This window comes from Helianthus annuus, chromosome 17 (genome assembly GCF_002127325.2).
Source record: "Helianthus annuus cultivar XRQ/B chromosome 17, HanXRQr2.0-SUNRISE, whole genome shotgun sequence".
Classification (NCBI taxonomy): domain Eukaryota; kingdom Viridiplantae; phylum Streptophyta; class Magnoliopsida; order Asterales; family Asteraceae; genus Helianthus; species Helianthus annuus.
Window position 1 is genome coordinate 14,574,648 of NC_035449.2, and position 19,390 is coordinate 14,594,037.

At 35.2% G+C, this 19,390-nt stretch overlaps 1 protein-coding gene and 2 long non-coding RNA genes across 3 annotated transcripts; all 3 read right to left on the minus strand.

The window, feature by feature from the left end:
* Positions 1-579: 579 nt before the first annotated feature.
* Positions 580-2,818, minus strand: LOC110923245. Its single transcript, XR_004886229.1, has 5 exons — positions 1,616-2,818; positions 1,444-1,512; positions 1,223-1,360; positions 1,098-1,118; positions 580-979 (listed from the first exon to the last, which is right to left on the minus strand). It is a non-coding gene; the product is annotated as an uncharacterized LOC110923245 (long non-coding RNA).
* Positions 2,819-10,399: 7,581 nt separating this feature from the next.
* Positions 10,400-13,766, minus strand: LOC110923181 (indole-3-pyruvate monooxygenase YUCCA6). Its single transcript, XM_022167353.2, has 4 exons — positions 12,667-13,766; positions 11,586-11,834; positions 11,062-11,184; positions 10,400-10,962 (listed from the first exon to the last, which is right to left on the minus strand). The coding sequence occupies exons 1-4, from the start codon at positions 13,348-13,350 to the stop codon at positions 10,690-10,692; spliced, it is 1,329 nt and encodes a 442-aa protein (XP_022023045.1). The 5' UTR covers positions 13,351-13,766; the 3' UTR covers positions 10,400-10,689.
* A 2,689-nt stretch (positions 13,767-16,455) lies between these two features.
* LOC118489102 lies at positions 16,456-19,390 on the minus strand. Its single transcript, XR_004886230.1, has 3 exons — positions 19,200-19,390; positions 18,194-18,277; positions 16,456-16,634 (listed from the first exon to the last, which is right to left on the minus strand). It is a non-coding gene; the product is annotated as an uncharacterized LOC118489102 (long non-coding RNA).

Here is a 19,390-nt window from a genome sequence, read left to right on the forward strand (position 1 = left end):
TCTCATTGAGAGTGTTTATACAATACCCAAGTTTATGGGTAGTCGAATGCGTAAAACGGTTAAATGTTCATATACGGATGGAAGTAAAATTAAAGCATTATGATTTAGTGAGTACGATAACTAATCTTTGAAATTTCTTGTTAATGTAGGTAAATCCTCATCGTAGATTCTATGGCGAATTGAAGCGAGCACGTGATCACCACTTAGCATATCAAGCGCTTCCGCTAGTTGTTTTAATGTTTTGGGTCAATGATTTTGAAAGTTTGTCCAAACTAGTTAGTAGATGTATTGGTCAAGTTTATGTTTTTCTTGGATTTAGTCGCGTCTAGTCGTAAGGGTCATGGAACATTTTGTATGAAAGTTGTTTAAAAACAGGTGCATGCTCATCGTACGAATGGGTCATGCCCAATTTTTGTCGGAAATATGAATTTGACTTGCTTTTACTAGCCTTAAAAGTTATCGTCGAAAATGGTTTTATAAGAACTAAAGAAGTGGGTCTAACAAGTACCCTTTTATTTTATTGGCAAACCATCACAGAAGCCTTCTTAGGAATAAGAAACTTCAGTCGTTCAGGCCTGAATGAGAAAGTAAATCCGAGAGTTGAAGAACAAAAGAATGAAATAGTGAATGACAATAAAAAAACTTACCAAGACTCGAGATAGAATCAATCCTCATTGCTGCACGCCCCTTTGTTTCTCCCCAATTATTCGACAGTCGATTCATCCCTCCAATTGTCTATTCGCCCCCTTTGTTCCTCTTAAGGTGTTAGATGATCACAAAACTAACCAGCCGCTCAAGCTCTGCTCTGCTCTGTTTCAAGTCGAATTCACCTGGTTTAAGGAATTTATTACAGAAATTGGCGGTCCTTCTCCTTCTCAAGTGGGGGCCTAAGCCCTACCATGAGTTGGATCCCCTTGGGCGGGCCCTGTTTGTAATGTCGTATATACAAAATCTATGAGAATGAAATTCATTTATAGACCTGAAATCAATACAATCTTTCGTAAGCTCTTTAGGGAAAAAGCTGGATTTTTTTATAAATATTTCTTTTCATGTAATTAAAATCCCATCGAAACAAATATAGCTAGGTTGAACATAACCTGTCCATCATCAGCAAGTTCCTGCAACAAAATCCAACACCTGTCAATCAAGCTAGTAGATGCATTTATAAGAAATGGTAGGAGTACTTAAAAGAGTTACGGTTTCTTTGAACCGAAAAACTTACATTATTATCACATACATTTTCATATAACATGCTTCTAGACATTCAAAAAGATTGCCTTTTAAGTAGCTTTTTCACCTGGATCGTTGCTGCTTCCTTCATATGTGGATACAGAGTTGAGTGTTGGTCTAAGTTTCATATCTGCGGATGCAAGAACAAAAATAACCATCATTCGCGTACTCGAAGCGTAGTCTAAACCTGGTTAAAGATTCGCTGAGACTTACCTGATTCAATATGAACTTCTAAATGAATAATGATCATCTATCAAGCAAACAATGCATAGACCCAAACACCTGCTTCAGTTGCTATGCAAAAATTAACCTCTTTTGTGAAGATAATAAACACAAATGACAGGAAGAGAATCTTAAGCAAGGTATTTGAAACAATTTAAATAACCTCAGCAATGTTTGCTTTGATCAAAGTCATTATTAGTCTGCTCCAAACACCTGATTCGAATGCTTTAAGCCTCAATAATGCAAGAAATATTATTGAGCGGTTAAGAAACATAATGCATAAAGTTACATTAACTTTATGGCCCTGCACTTTGAATAATATTAATTTATGGCCATCTAATTTATTTAACTCACATTAGCACAATTAGATCTTTTGAAGTTCAACTACAACAACTCATTGGTTTGCGTTTCCTCTTACAATCCATTTCCATAAGAAATTTAATTAAGCAAGCAAAACTAATTCAACCATTAGAAATTCATTCAATTCCATTCGTGACTTTCTCATGTGGGTTACGTCACGTTTTCACATCTCTCTTGATTGTTTTGAACACACCACAATTCCATTCGTTATGTTCATCTTCCCCAATTAAATTTATGGTTTCAAACGCCATTTTACATCTCAAATCCCCAACTAAAAATTTCAATATTGATTGACAAATCAAAAGGTTTGCAATGGAACTAAAGGTCAGCTTTTTCACCTGTTTCGTGACTTGACATTCTAACGGTTGTCAGCAAACAAAGAAGGCCGCAGATCACTTGATGAAAAGGATTTCAATAGACCGGAAAAAAAAAAACCACATACCTGGTCTTTGAGAATGGAGACGGCGAAGGTGATACTGTATCTCATAATCGAAACCCTATACATGACAAACCAATTCCGATTCCACTGTTAGGGTGGAGACGTTGATCGTGATTGTGACACTCGGAGCGGTGGAAGGGCGGAGGCAGGGTCGTCTCCCTCTCTCTCTTGCAACGGAACTGTGTGCGGATGGATGAGTTGTAAACCTAAAGAAACTAAAAAGCAAGCGGTGGTGAGACACGTCAGTCAATTAACACGCGTCCAGATCAAATAAACATGCTCATCTGCCGGTACCGAAGGAGGCACGACGGAGACGCGGATGGCAGACCCTTCCAACAGCTAGAGGAACACCAGAGAAATCAGAGCACTACGTGTTAGGCTTATTCGCCGGAGCAGATTAGCGGACCCACCTTCACCATCTCCATCACTTTTCTCTTTCTCTGTCAATAATTAATAGCTACATGTATTGATTTACACGGATTATAATTAGAGATGATAGGGTTTGGTTTGATGAAAAAGGTGAAGGTTGTATTAGATTTGGGAATCTGCTGCAAGTTTGTGGTATGGTGGCAGAGCTGAAGGTGAAAGAAGAGTGATACAGAGAGCCTGGTTAAGACAGTAGTGGACACGTGGTACAGAGCAACAATGTGGCAGGGCAGAAACAAAATACAACAAAAATACCAACATGTACACTTCATATGTGCACAAAAGACACTTTAAGCATGAAGTACAACCAACTTTTGCACAGATGTGTTACAAATTTATAATATATAATTGTTTAATATTATTTGTTTATTAATATTTGTTTAATATTATTATTTGTTTATTAATATTTGTTTAATATTATTATTTATTTAATATTATTTGTTTAATTATTATTAATTGTTTAATATTATTTGTTTATTAATATTTGTTTAATATTATTATTTGTTTATTAATATTTGTTTAATATTATTTGTTTATTAATATTTGTTTAATATTATTATTTGTTTATTAATATTTGTTTAATATTATTATTTATTTAATATTATTTGTTTAATTATTATTAATTGTTTAATATTATTTGTTTATTAATATTTGTTTAATATTATTATTTGTTTATTAATATTTGTTTAATATTATTAATTGTTTAATATTATTTGTTTATTAATATTTGTTTAATATTATTATTTGTTTATTAATATTTGTTTAATATTATTATTTATTTAATATTATTATTTGTTTATTTAATATTATTTGTTTAATATTATTTGTTTAATTATTATTATTTGTTTAATTATTATTAATTGTTTAATATTATTTGTTTATTAATATTTGTTTAATATTATTATTTGTTTATTAATATTTGTTTAATATTATTATTTATTTAATATTATTTGTTTAATTATTATTAATTGTTTAATATTATTTGTTTAATATTATTATTTGTTTAATATTATTTGTTTAAACGTGCAGGGATGGATTTATCCGATGAGGAGATTGAGCATATGGAGGCTGAGGGAGAGGTGGGGGACGAGGAAGAGCCGGCATGTCCGTACCTGCAGTTTCCGCAGGGTTCACGGGCGAGTAGGAGATGCGCTAGGTTGCTCACCATAGAGATTGGGGAGCATGTAGGGATAGATTGGGAGCTGCTGACTACCTTGGGAGAGGTCGAGCGGGCGCGTGATATAGTTGGGCTAGATACTCCATGGTCGCGCCTATTTGAGTTAGCGATGGAGGACTCGTACCCTGAGCTTACGGTCGAGTTTCTTTCTACGTTTACATACGCGCCGCATCCGGCGGATTACGTGGAGAACCCTCATTTTCCAGTCCACGAGGTTACATTCCGTCTCGCCGGTCAGGAGTTTGAGATGAGTGTGCGGGAGTTTGCTGTCCATACAGGTTTGTACACTGAGCCTGAGCTTGATACTGATTTATATACGCAGGCGGTTACGATGATGGACAGGCAGACGCTTATCAGTTTCTGGAGGGTCATTTCCAGGGCTCCCTTTGGGAAATCCTGGCAAAAGGCCACCACCATTAGAGACCCCTTGCACCGATACCTGCACCATGTTATCGCGTCGACTATCGTGCCGCGGGTTCCAGCAAGGAGAAGGTCAACCTCAGTGACCTTTTCTTTCTTTACTGCCTACTACGCCGCCAGCCCTGCGATCTAGCAGCCAGCCTGGCAGATTACTTTTCTACTGCATACCACCGGCAGCTCCGCGGGCAGCTGCACACTGGCTCATTTATCACCGCCATTGCACGCTCGCTAGGGATCGTGCCCGAGCATGATCCGCTGCTGTCCGATCCGGTCCCGTCATCCAGGTTGGGCCGCGCGTCAGTATCCGCTATGCAGATCACCCGTACCTTTGATGTCGGTCTGAGGTTCAGGGGTGCTGACGGGCTGATTTGGCAGCCGGAGGTGTTGCCGGAGGTCATCCCGATTGTTATTGAGGTGAGGCCTGGATTGTTAGCCCCTCCTGATGTTCAGCGGGCCGCTCGGCAGGCTCAGCTACAGGCTCTGGGCATCGATCAGCCTGAGGCTCAGCCTCAAGCTCAGCCTCAGGCTCAGGCTCAGCCTATATTCGAGGATCCGACGCAGGAGGAGCGGGTCGATGAGATCCCGGTACCACCAGTTCAGCCAGCTCCTAAGCCGCCACAATACCCGCAGCACGTTTACGCTGACCTGCCTCCGGCAGCGCGTGAGGTGGCTCGGGACTTCGACCGGCGCCTCAGACGTCAGGGCGCACGCATTGACTGGATCGTCCAGACGCTCGTTGATCTACGAGAGCTCGCTGCGTTGCCTCCACTTCCCCTCCCACCGTCCCCACCGCACGAGGATTAGTACATTACTTTGTTTGTTTAGTGTTTTGTTATGTATTATGTACTCAGTTGTACCTTTTTGTTGTGTATTGTATGTACAAACTGATATATATATATATATATATATATATATATATATATATATATATATATATATTGCAGTTAATCTTCTATTTACATCACGTTGGTTCTGGATTGTTTACGTTTAATTCTTGTGGCTTTCTGTACATTTTATTTAACGCATTCGTTTAATTTAACAAAATAAACAACGTTAAGAAATTATATTATACACATTCTATAAAAATAATGACGTAATGATGTAATTATAAAACAACTATGAATTATATGTAATAAAACTAAAATAAAAATTTTTTCCTCCAAAAATCTCTACCAAACTAATTCAACCAAAAATCCCTACCAAACTAACCCACATCAACCCCAAATCAACCCCAACCAATCTGTTTAAAAATGCACATCCAAAGCGCCTCGCTATGGCCAAAGCGGGGCCCTTTGGTCTTGGTCAACAGACAAGGACTGACAGAAGTCAGTCCTTGTCTGTTGACCAAGCCAAAGCGCCCCGCTTTGGCCATAGGAGGCGCTTTGGATGTGCAAAAAGACAACAGGCGTGTGCGAATAGACCCACCCTTTTATTATAAGTTTTTGTGGTTGACCATCTCGTGAATTTGAAAACATCTAGCCATTTAGCACTAGGTCAAGGAACCTATGCAGCAAACCGGTGAACCCGTGGTGTGTTTGACCAAATGGTCCCTCTTTATTTCTTTATTTATGAATCAATAATTATAAAATAGATAGCTAACTTTCTTCCATAACCAACATTTTGGACCACATATGATTAATGATATATCATGTACGTATGCCCCATCATAATCATAGATCAATGTCCTGAATGCAACTATATAAATTGGGTATAGTTTTTTTTATATAGCTATATAATGGGTCCTTTAAAAATTGTGATAATATTTCTGTCATATGTAACCATTTTTTATTTACTCTTCTAAAATTAACAAACAACATTTGAATGTTTATTTGAACTTCAACTTTACCCTTTGCATATATTTGTTCTTTGTTATATAATGTTTTTTTTTTAAATCATTAGAGACCTTTTCTATCGTTATGATAGGTACGTCAGGAGATAGTGCCATCGATAAAAATGTAGAAACGTCAGTGAAAACACAAGACAAACCATAGCCAAAGAAACATTTCTAACACCCAAGCCGGTCATTATCTACCAAATTGATGAGACTCGTTTTCAATAAGGACTCATTATTCTTCATAAAGTCTAAAAGTCATAAATGAGATGAAGGTATTATAACATGCCATGTGTATATATGAGTGTGAATGTGTCAAATAGATATTATAAAGGAGTGGTATGTATGATACCAGGCTAATGGCTATTCCGATTGACCTCACTAGTCGGTCAGGTAAAGAGATTTTTGTGGTTCAAATGTATTTATACTCATAAATGATATCTTGGGAAGTGAAGAGGTCATGGTGTTTGTTGTGGTTTGTATGGCATATACTCATAAATGTCATCTGCCTAATTAGTTAGGTTAAAACGACTGATAAGAGTTAAGATAGTCTTGTTCCTACATCTTTGTTACACTTTCATTCAAGTACATACCAATACATCTATCTCTATCCACATCTCTACCCCTATGAGCATGTATATGACAATGAAGAACTCGTTTGACCAAGAATTTATCAAAATATATAACTTTTTATCGTTAAAAGTAAAAAGGAATTATAAGCTAAGCAGTGATAATTATAAAGATTCATGTGTGAAAATTAGAGATGCCTCTTACGAACCTGCATGCCTCGATCTTTTCAATGCGGCTTTTGAGTTAAGGACAAGCCACTTTTTTTTCAAAGTGTTGCAAAATTAATGGCTTAGAGGTTAAGAGTTATGTATCTACGAATTCTTCGTTATATTTCTATCATCTTGAGGAGTTTAAAGGGTGGGTCTCAACCACGTGATGGAACTTCCATCGTTCCGCTCTTGAAGAGTTAAATAAGTGAGAAATTTGGAGTCTAGTTTTGTTTTTCTGTGTGGCTTGAGAAAAAATTTCCAACATCAAAACATACCAAACATTCATATATAAATTTTGTTCTACCCAAACATGGATTGCTCAAGTCAAGTTGACGCGGTGCGGTTCCTCAAGCGGGTTCAGCAGAACAGTAACACCACGCATGTTAAGGGGCAGAATTTTGTGTTTAGCAGTGTAGGTTTTGCTATTCAGAAGGGGGTAGTGGCGCAACTTGTTGCTCGTCTGCCTGCCATTAGTCTGTAATCGTCTCTGTTTTAAATATTGATGTTATAAATGTGCAGTCCTATATTAATGCATGCACCTTACCGAATTTAAACACTTTTTTTTTCTGTTGTTGAGTACACCACTTAATCAAACGTGAGTTTGTCTCTTGAAGATTGGTCAAGTTAAGACTTAAGTAGTCTCATTTTTATTTCATCTATGAGGTTTTAGGGTAGACTTAGAATATTCATATGCATATCCTTATCACACTTAAATAATTTTTCTTTTTCCTAAATCTTAATTTCATTCCATCACTTTTCGACTCTATTTCATATATGTTACCTTAATAACTTATATATGTCAATCTTTTCAGGATATTTATTTAAAATGTTTAAATGTTTATAGCATCACATCATGCAAAGAAACGACCACGTAGTCTTAAAGCATGTAACTAATATATGTGTCCCTTCATATATCACATTTTAGACGATAAAAACAACATTTGATTTCAAATGATTAATTAGTTGAATGTATGAATTTGTCTGTTTGTTTAAATTTAATTGTTTTAATGTTGCTTGCTAAACGAAGTCATGTATGCAATTTTTAGGTCACCAAATCAACCGATTTAGGACAATTTTTTAAACCTAATAAGTTGGTTAATATTTTTGAAATAATAAGGACGGTTGACTTCAAATCTAATTATTATATTTTTAAGCAGCATATTTGTTAAACGAGTATAACTGAAAGAATTATCTAGATTGGGTATAATCATATATATAATTCAAAAATAAAAAGGGATAGATGTATATTATCAGTTTATTAGTTTGACTATTTAAATTTTAAATATTATATACTCAAATAGATTTTTTTTAAAGTTGTGCAGCTTTTAAATCAAATTTTAATCAATGATTATGTGTTGAAGGTAGGCTGAACATTAGTTACCTGATTATCCTAATTATTTTAAAATTAAAACCTCTATAATTAACTTTTAAATCAGACTGTTATATAAAATATTCATTTCAGTTAAACACTATGTTGCTGTATATATTTAATTCATTTTTTTAACCGGCCATGTGAATTGAATACATAAAATTTCAAATTTGTATCACATATTTATCCTTATGTAAACAATCGTATGAAATTTGTATAAGATCAAATAGAATTCATATGTAAATACATTGTAGATTCATATGTGAATATATGTAAATAAGATCAAATAGAAACCTGATAAATAATTTTAGGAACTTTATGAACTAACCACAACAATATGATAATCACCTAGACAGCTACCAACAGGGTTGGTGGCTCATTCGCAATGATAAAGCCTTTAGAAACACATAGGCTTGAAGGTCACGAGTTCAAATTTCACTGACGACAAAATTAAAGAAATTCATCGTTTAAAAAAATATAACCACCCCACAAATTTACAAAGTTTACAATTAGTGCATCTTAATGAAGTGATTCATAATTTAAAAACGGAAATTTCCAATTTATTTGGTCTTGATCCCAATTCCCACATTTGCTCATACTATAGAATTATGAATTGTTACGAATTTAATTTAGTGATATGACAGTCTACAGCTTCCTTACCATATATGCTTTCATTTGTACACAATATAGAATACATAATATTTTTAACCCATAGTCATTGGGTTATTTCAGCTGTTAATGGACTCTTAATGGTTTCAACATCTTATTGGTTCAGACTGTTTGTTTTGCGAGCAGATGTCTAAATGGTTCTGACATTTGCCTCTGGATGGTTAAGTATTATATTGAGTCTGAATGGTTAAGACCTCTTATCTAAATTGGTCATACATTTGCCTCTGAATGTTTGAGCATTATACTGAGTCTGAATGGTTAAGACCTCTTATCTGAATTAGTCAGATATTTGTCTCTGAACGGTTAAGCATTATACTGGTTTTTAATAGTTCAGACCTCTTACTGGTTCAACACTTTCAGTTCTCTTACTAGTTTAGCACTTAATGGTTTAGATTGTTTCTTTCGCGAGCATATGTCTAAATGGTTCAGACATTTGCCTTTGAATGGTTAAGCATTATACCGAGTCTCAATGGTTAAGACCTCTAATCTAAATTGGTCAGACATTTATCTCTGAACGGTTAAGCATTATACTGGCTCTTAATGGTTCAGACATCTTACTGATTCAACACTTAATGGTTCAGACCTCTTACTAATTCAGCACTTAACCATTCAGAAGTTGTGAAACAGCCCCTAAATAATTCAGACCCCTTAATGGTTGATCACTTATCCATTCAGAAATTGTTTGATTATGAGAATGAGAAACTAATAGCACGTGACTCTCATTCTTACATGAAATTATTTAAAAATCTGGTTACAATATGTATGAATGTTCAATCACTTTCCACAATTCTTAAAGCCATTAGTAAATTGGAAGTATCATTTGAAAGAGATTGAGGGGTGCAACTCATCAAGAAACAATGTGTAGCTAGTACTAGGAGCACATCAATCTCTTTAAAACCACAATACAACAACGAAATTATCCAATTGCATAAAAACTTGGTGGAAGGTCTATTTTTCTCCTACACATTTTAATGTGTCCGTGACATTATAGCTTAGTCGTATCTTGGTGGTGATAAAGCTTAGACACCATTAGGTCCTGAGTTCGATTCCCACAAGGGGGGTTTTCTCAGATTTATTAGGTTTCCTCTGTTCAGCTGGTGGTACGATGGTACTCTATTGGTCCGTCAGTGATCTAAATTTGTCGTATAAAAAAACACATTTTGTGAAAACGGGTGTTTGCTTATGAATTATTGTTTGCAATTGTGGTCCTAGAAACTAGTTGAGAATGAAATTATTACAACAATAAAACTACAAAAGAATAAAATGTTATCAATTCTTAGTGATCATTTGGAATTTCGATACGAAAACATCACTTTCATATTGCATTCATAGTAGAAAAAAGGATTTTTGTTTTCTTTTATACAAACTAGTATTTGTTCTTTGATATTGTCCCGAATGAAAATACACAAGGAAGTTGAATACTTTCTAAAGTTTAACCAAGCTCTAAACCAAGTAAACAAGTATGAAAATACACAAGGAAGTTGAATACTTTCTAAAGTTTAATCAAGCTCTAAACCAAGTACACAAAATTTTTTTATAGAAATATTAAACCCTAAGATTTTCACCCCTATCCCTCTCTATGTCAAAGAAATTAATATGGCAATGTACAAGATGTATAGATACACTATCCTAGATCATGATAGAGGTCCCCTCCATAAATGAAGAAATATAAAAAACCTAGAAGTAGTTCCACCACAATTCTTCCTTAATTATATACAATTGGATGAACAACTTCTTGGTTGATTTCATTGTCATAATCTTTTGTAGTTAGACGAAACTTGTGTTCTCTAAGTCATAGCAAGGAAACACGGGAAAAAACGTGGGTTGGAGTGTGAACGATCGCCCAATGGTCTTGGAGAGATTTTTGGCTTCGGCTTTCCAAAACCTTTCTATGTCTTCTGATACGCGTTTTGCATCCATGGATGAACCAAACAAGCCCCGTTTGGTGAACCCTACCGCGTATAGACCACATTCACCTTTCCAACTTTGAGGAAATGGTTTTCGAGGCATCCCATCTTTTTCCGAGAACATCCACTTCTCCTATATACGCATATACATAATTTTGATTGTAAATAAATTAGAAAACATATTGGAAATTATTTTGTAGAAATAAAAGAGAAAGATGAGAATATAAAGTACCTTTAGCCAAGATGGAGTATTGCTTTTGTACCCTGTTGCTAAAATGATTGCATCAAAAGCCTCTACTCTTCCATTCACAAATTGTACACTATGGCTTCCAACACTTTGAATGCTCGGATGTATCTATACATGTTAAAATACATATTGAGTATAAGGATATAATAATGTACTAAGTTTAAGATATATTGTAAATACATGCTCAATTGATCACATTAATAATTTATTCCTTTTTAGTTCTAATTACGTCTCAAAAACTTGTTTTTATAAATAAAATCTTTAAACGTTTAAAATTTCGTACGCATGATATAATAATATAATAAAAGTAAACATCTTAAGTTATAAATGAAAATGGTCTTTGTAAAATAGCCAAAAGTACATTTAATGTAGTGATTCTACACTAGAAATAATGTAAGGAATGTCCAAAGTAGAAGGAAAGCAAGCACAAAGATATGGGAACATATTTAAGGAAAACAAACAAAAGTAGTACAAAAGCCTATATAGATACATATGGCAGCTTGGTTTACCTTGATGTCTCCACTTTTGATCTTGGCTAGGGTTCCCACATCCAACACCGGTGTTTTTCCTGTCTTGCTTTTTAGCTCGAGGGGTCCTACATTGGGGCGGTTTAGCCCAAAGCCGGACGTGTTTCCAAAAATAAGCCATGACATGATCAATAGAAAGCGATCGACGAGTCTTATAGGTAGCCACTTGAGCAACCACATGGACAACCCAAAAGTCGATCTTCCCAACATCTCTCGTGGTAGAACATGAACCTGTTTCCCAATATATCACACACCGTAAGTTGTAATTTATGTTTTAAAAATGATAAAAGATAAATATATTGCGATTTTTTATGGGTGTATAGGGCACCATAGGCTAAATGAGTGTTTTATTTAACCTTTGTTTTTTCATATTAGTTTTATGTTATTTGCTCGCATGCTTGTGAGTTCCAAGAAAGTGGAATTTCTACTTGCTTTTCTACTCATGACAAAATCTTTAATCTTCTCATGAATATACAATATTACAATTAGTGTTTACATACATAGTATCAATGTGTAACCGTATGTTGTTTTATTGACGGATCACCAACTTAGTAATTAAAATATTAAATAGCTTATGCAAATGTATGACTTGATAGTTGGTATATATATAATTTTCAAAAAAGTTAGTATATATATCATTTAATAAAATAATAATATTGCAATGATGAGAGTAGATAATGTTGAACTCAAAACTTTCCATGCAATTAACTATCATCAATTCATCATTTTATAATCAATGGTGCCTTAACAATGGCCTTATAACTTCCTTACCCAACATAATAATGAAGCTAATTAACCTACTTGTAGAAGTGGATGTGCCCTCTTCTATAAAATGTTTTAACCTTCTTAGAAAAAGTAATACGTATAACACATATTGTCGTCATCATACTCAGTAAATCCCACCAAAAGAAAATAAGATGTAGACAGCCTTATATATCTCTACCCTGTATGAGGAATAGAGAGGTTGCTTCTATTGAGGATGCGACCCCGACAATATGCATAACACATAACACATAACTAAATAAAAACAGTTTGAAGATCATAAAACTTTAGGTACACTCACAGAATCTCTAACAACAAGAGAAGGATGAGCATTATGATTGCAAAGATCCAAAGACACTTCCATTCCTGAATTCCCACAACCAACAACCAACACTTTCTTCCCTCTAAAACCACTTCCACTCTTATACTCAGCCGTGTGTTGCACCTCCCCACCAAACTCCTCCATCCCTTCAATCTCCGGCACCACCGCCTCCGCATTCTCTCCGGTAGCCACCACCAACCACCGGCAAACATACTCCATCTCCTCCCCTTTCAACCCTACACTCACCACTCTCCAAAACCCTACTTTCTCATCATACTCCGCACTCTCCACCGCTTGCTCGAAAACCGGCTCTATCCCAAACCTCTTAGCATAACTCTCCAAGTACTCCAAAAACTGCTGCTTTGATGGGTACATAGGATAATCCTCAGGGAAGGGCATCATGGGTAGTTCACAAAATTTCTTTGGAAGATGCAACCGGAGCCGATCATACGTCTTGAATTGCCATAGCGAAGCGATACAATTCGAACGCTCCAACACGATACTTGGAACCCCTTTATCCTTCAAACAAGCAGCCGCTGCAAGCCCAGATGGTCCCGCACCAACGATCACCGGTCCCGGAACCCATACACAAGGTCTAGAGCCATAATTGTTAAAGTGAGGATCATTAGCCATTTTTCCTTGTAATTCCCTCAAACAAGTCATGCTTGTTTATCTGATCAGAATGGAATATATATGTATCTGGATATAATATGTGTATATATAATGGATTATGGATTAATATGAGTGGTGGGTATTGTGCTAGATTCGAAGAAAAGGGTTCAGTCAAAAGGAACGTGTTGTTTGAATAGAAGTGATTAGGGTTGGGTTCCTGAATCTTTGGGAGATAGGAGAATAATATTATTGTGTTTGGATAAGAGATTAGGGTGTATAATAAGATGAGTATAATTTGAAGTGAGTGATAATAGGAGTGGAGATCGTTTGATGGATCACCATTAACATTAGCTTTGAATAATAATGATTATAGATGGTGATACATTCTTTTTGCAGGAAAGATAGAGAGTGAGATGAATTGAATTCGGTGAGTATGTGAGAGAGGAGATCAAGGCCAAGTGGTGGAGAAGAAGTTATGGAAGTGGGGACGTATATATATAGTGTTTGTTAAGGAAATAATAAGTTTATGAATGGTTTGTGAACACCTACCGAACGAGAACTTTTTTGTTTATGTTCGTTCATTAAGGAAATGAGCGTGTTTATGAACGGTTCACGAACACATATAAAATCGACGGAAGTGGCGGAGGGAGTAGCGCTGGAACTTGGAGCCCTAATCATGGAATAGAAGTCGATAGTATTCGTGGATGTGAATGATGAGAAGGAAAGAGAAACGGTGCATAAACAAGGTGGGAATAAGATTTCTTATTTTATTTCTTACGGTACTAAATAAAGAAGAATAAAAGAATATAAACAGTTTAGATAAGAGTATTCGCATTGGAGTCTCTATATTAATATATTCTATATAATATAGAGAAAGAAATAGAGGAAACAACAAAAACACCATTACATTGGAATCTCTACAATAGAGAATTTTTTTTAGATATTAAAGTATACCTCTATATTTAGAGACTCATATTCAAGCCTCTATATATTAATTGTAAGTGTGTTGGAAAAAGAAAAAATAATAAGATTATGAATATGATAGAGATATAGATAAAGAGTTGGGTGTGAGAGGTTTTTAAAAAGTAAACATAATCTAGAGAAATATGTGTTTTTTGGTTAAATTATATAGACGGAGATCAAGGCTAACGTGAATGCTCTAAATGAACACAAATCTTCAATGAACAACATAAATAAATGAGGACGAACAAACGTCCACAAACACATTACCGAACGTTCATGAACACAAATGAATGAACGGCACCTCTGTTCGTGTTCGTTCATTTAACTAATCGAACAGAATTTCTTGTTTATGTTCATTCATTTATTTAAGAAACGAACTTCCTACTGAATGATTCACGAACTGTTTGCTGAACGCTAGTTCGTTTACAGCCCTACACAGAATTATAATGTAAGTTTTTCCATTGATGAATTGTAAAAAAAAGGATAATAATACAATTGAAGTATTTCATTTTTCATTTGTACAAAGTCGATTTAGTGTGTAAAGGTAAGAGGTTATTAGACTATGTGTAGTGGTTAAATAATATAATGCCCCCATCATGGGGCGTTTTGCGCCATGTGGCAGCCCAGTCAGCAAGGGGCATTATTGGGCGTTTTTACAAAACGGGTGTAGTGGGGATGTGGGGTATTATGTTAAATGAGATGTAAAATAATTAAATAAAAAAAACCTCAAAAAATTCTTATTGGATAACATATAAATGAGATGGAAGATGATTGGAGAAGAGGATTGGGGCAAGGCGTTTTAAACATAACGCTTAATCAAATTTTTTTCAAAAAAAAAAACGCTCTAAAACGCCCCATGTAATGGGTTCCGGGCGTTTTGCGGCGTTATTTTGCAATTTTTTTTAAAAATCACGCCCCACTACGGATGGTCTTAGGATGAGACATCTGACTTGGGGCAAGGGTATATGTGTTAGCGCCATAATTGTGTACGGATGTTTAATAATATATGCAAAATTTACAATCTTTAAAAACAAATTACCATACTATAAATTTGTAACATGTTGGTACTTTAGTAAGTTGTACTATAATGTTATGGAGTTTTCCAAAAAAAAAATTACTATACTTTTCACTTTTAATTCAAATGTTTTATTTTTTGCATTTTAACATCTTTGGTTTTATTTTTTTTTTACTTTTAACACAAACTTTTCTATCTTTTGCAATTTAACCCCAACATATTTTTATTTTCAACTTTGATCCTCGTATTTTTCATCTTTTGCAAATTGTTTGTTTTACGTTTTGTTCTAATTTTGTGAGTAAACACGCCGCAACGTGCGTGTGGGATTCAACATTTTTTCGTCTATTTTTTCCCGTTTGACAAGACTGTTACAACGCCCCTATTTTGCCCTATTTGACAGGTTCGTCGCAATGCGCGTGCTCTTAGATCGACTTAGTTATTCTTTTCTATTTTTACATTTCAGTCTAATTTCTTCGCATTATCATGCCGCAACGGGCATGCGTGATTTAACGATTTTACATATACTTTTCGTTCAGTGTTGTTATTTTTTCCTTTTTGTTTATTTTGTTTTTACGAGCTTTTTCGGTGTTGTTGGTCGCTGGTAGTTGTGTAGCATTAGTACTACTTGGAACGGTTTATGCCCCCGCCGCAACGCAGGGGCAATTAAGACTAGTTATAATATAAATTTGCAACATTTTGTTGCATTAGTGTTTGTACATCAAGCTTTGTGGGTGTATTGTGCATCTCATTGTGGTACCCATAGCTTGATTAATTAGCAAGTTTTTTATGCATTGATGGTTGTATCACATGCTTTGTGAATATCTTTTTGTTTTTTTATTAATTTAGTTTTTTTTTTACTTTTAACCGCTTTACTTTTTATTTTTATAATTAAACCTAACGCTTTTTACTTTCAATTTTGACCCTATGCTTTTCATTTTTATAAACTTTTCGATCTAAATTTTGCAGGTTAATATGACGCAACGTGCGTGTGTGTTTCAACGTTTTTACATCGATTTTTTTCCGTTTATCGGCCCTGTTGTAACGCATAGGTCCTCGATCGACTTGGTTATTTTTTTATGTTTTACGTTTCACATTAACACGCCGCAACGACCGTGCGTGGTTGTTACACCCTAACACGCTTTAACTGAAAAGACGCAGCGGAAATACGTGCCATAAAATTTCTTTCATTACAAACGTCTTGACTTACTTGAAAGTTTGTTTTAATATGAATCTTTTACATAAATAAGGTATAAGTCATGTTTACTAAAGTACATACTCAATTATCCCCGTACAATCTACTTTGTGACCCGATCTTCGATCTCTATTCCTCGTGACAACCGCCTGCGATTCGTACAACCTGCACTCACCACATGCATTCATAACATTAGTATACAATACATAAACAAGATTCAATCTCGTACACTTCCCATTTCCTTATCTTTCTAACTTTAAGCATTTCATCTGCATATCCATGTTCTGGCGAGTCTTCAATAATGTACCTGCATTACCTTTCATTCTCAAGGCACACTATTAATAACGTATTACTCAACGTACCCAAATCACGCGTACATACATTCTTACATGCATACATACACCTCTACATACGTACATGCCTTCCTATATCTCTACAAACATGCATAAACTCATACGTACCTTCATATATACCAAACACACATCTACATATGCACATACATTACTACGTCTCTACGTACGTACATATACACATACGTATCTTTACATATACATAAATGCATTCCTACATACGTACATACATTACTACGTCTCTACTTACTTACATACTCACATTTACACATTCAAGATCTTACCGAACCCTTGTATACTCATACATACCTTTATTCTTACATACGTAGACATCCACATGCATACATATATATACACATCTACAGATGTACATACCCATATATACACATACAAGCTCTCACATACTTCTTACATAATCATACATTAATTACATGGGACTTAGACTTAGATTTATAGCCCATAGACATCTAAGGAACCATCAAAATCATGTTTGGAAAGTTCACCGTAGACCACGGATAACAAATCGAAGCCTACGATACATAAATCAACTTAAATAATAAATTTTTAGGTTTTTGAGCTTGGGGAGGGCGTCGGCGGTGGCCCTAGGGTCGTCGGCGACGGCCCTTGCAATTACCCGTAGCCAAAAATCCCCGTAGACAGTCAAATAACCCATCAGCCAAAAATCCACTTTCTGGAGCCCGTCGGCGACGCCCCCATACCCGTCGGCGACGCCCTCTAGAATTTGCAGTTTTCTGCAGTTCCGTTTCGTCGTCCGCACGCACTAAAACGCGCATAACTTTTGAACCGTTTACCCGTTTAACCTCCCGTTTCTTCCTACATGCTTGTAAATTCACAATCTATCATATAAACTTGAAATCCCATATCCGGATTAAGAAATTTCTTATCTTACGCACTATCGACTTACTACCTTTTTACAAGTTTTGACCCGTTCTTGCATTTATTAGAAATAATCTGACTATTTAACCTCAACTCCTCATGAACCTTTTAATATCAACGTTATTTATCATAAAGGGTTGAATTCTTGGATGTCTTGCCTACTCTTAGCGCATTTTCGCTCAAAAGCTTATTTTGACCCGTTATGGGTATTTACGCATTAAGTGGTTTATGACATACAAAACCATACTCCACATTTTCACACTTGACCAAAACCATTACACTAATCGAATAGCTTCCTTATAGTCTACTTTTAAGATTGTTCTTCCAATATACCCATCAAGGGCGTTTTAATCAACTTTATTCCCATTATGCACAACGAAAGACCTCAACACATACTTGACATCAAACATCATGTTTAATTAAATAAAGCATTATATTACTTAAACAAACTAAGAAGTGACTACGGAAATCACTTACCTCATGCATCCGTGTTCATATCCGATCCCTTGCTTCCTCTTGGCCCGTTAACACCTCGTGCTTGAGCCCGTCTCGACTTGATTCCTATACTTCCATTTCGTCCAAATCACACTCTTATTAGCATACTCGTTTGTACATGTTAACAATCATATCAATCTCATATTTCACGTTTGACTTACTTTAGTCACAATCAACAAGCATAAGACATATAATCAAATTCATATCTTTTTCAAACTCATGAAATTCGTCATGCCATCACCAATATCACGTATCGGCATAACATGTAACTTACGACTTCCTATAGTCTTATTTTTATGGCAACAAATCATATCATGCTTCCTATACGTAGTTGACTTTCAGAAGTCAACAATTCATTATGTGAACTTTCGACTTATTCTCATCTACTCGTAATATCAAAGTAGGCTATACAAAAAGGCACCATATACATTACCTACTCTCGATGCAAATGTGCTTACAACCATATTCAAATTAGTAATTTAACATGATCATACCATCATTTTCGTATTTCATTCCTATATACACCAAGCTTTTTCATAACATTTTGCATCCTAACTTCACTTAAGCATTTCATCATACATTTGGCGTGCGTACCACCTTTTAAGCATAACGTACAACTAATTCATGCATAATCTTCTAAATTCATACATAGTTCATCAAATCCTTCTACTCATCAACATGTAGTATTTAAAATTAAACATCAAACATATTATCATCGCATTTCATTCAATCCATCTAACAACAAATCATCATACCCGCATAATACATCAATCTTTCAACAAGAATTGGACATAGGTGGTGATTCAAGTCATCATCCTCACAATAACAAACGGGTTTCACCCCTAAACATCAAATTAACACTAACCATACATAACCTATGTTCTATATGGTGATTCTAACACATATACATGATTAATTTCACACAATTTCACGGATTAATCATAAACCTACTTCATACAAGGTAATCAAATCATAAATTGCAACATACCTTATGATCAATACACTTAGATTAAGTTATATCTAGCCTCATGCATTCGATTTCTTCTCAAAATCAGGTCCAATTCTTGAGTTCTTGTAAGTAGTTGAAGGAGAAGGGTTTCCCCTTGCTCCTGATCGTTCTCACGCACACACACACACCTTGTGTGTGTGAGATTTTTGTTTTAATTATATTCAGTTTCA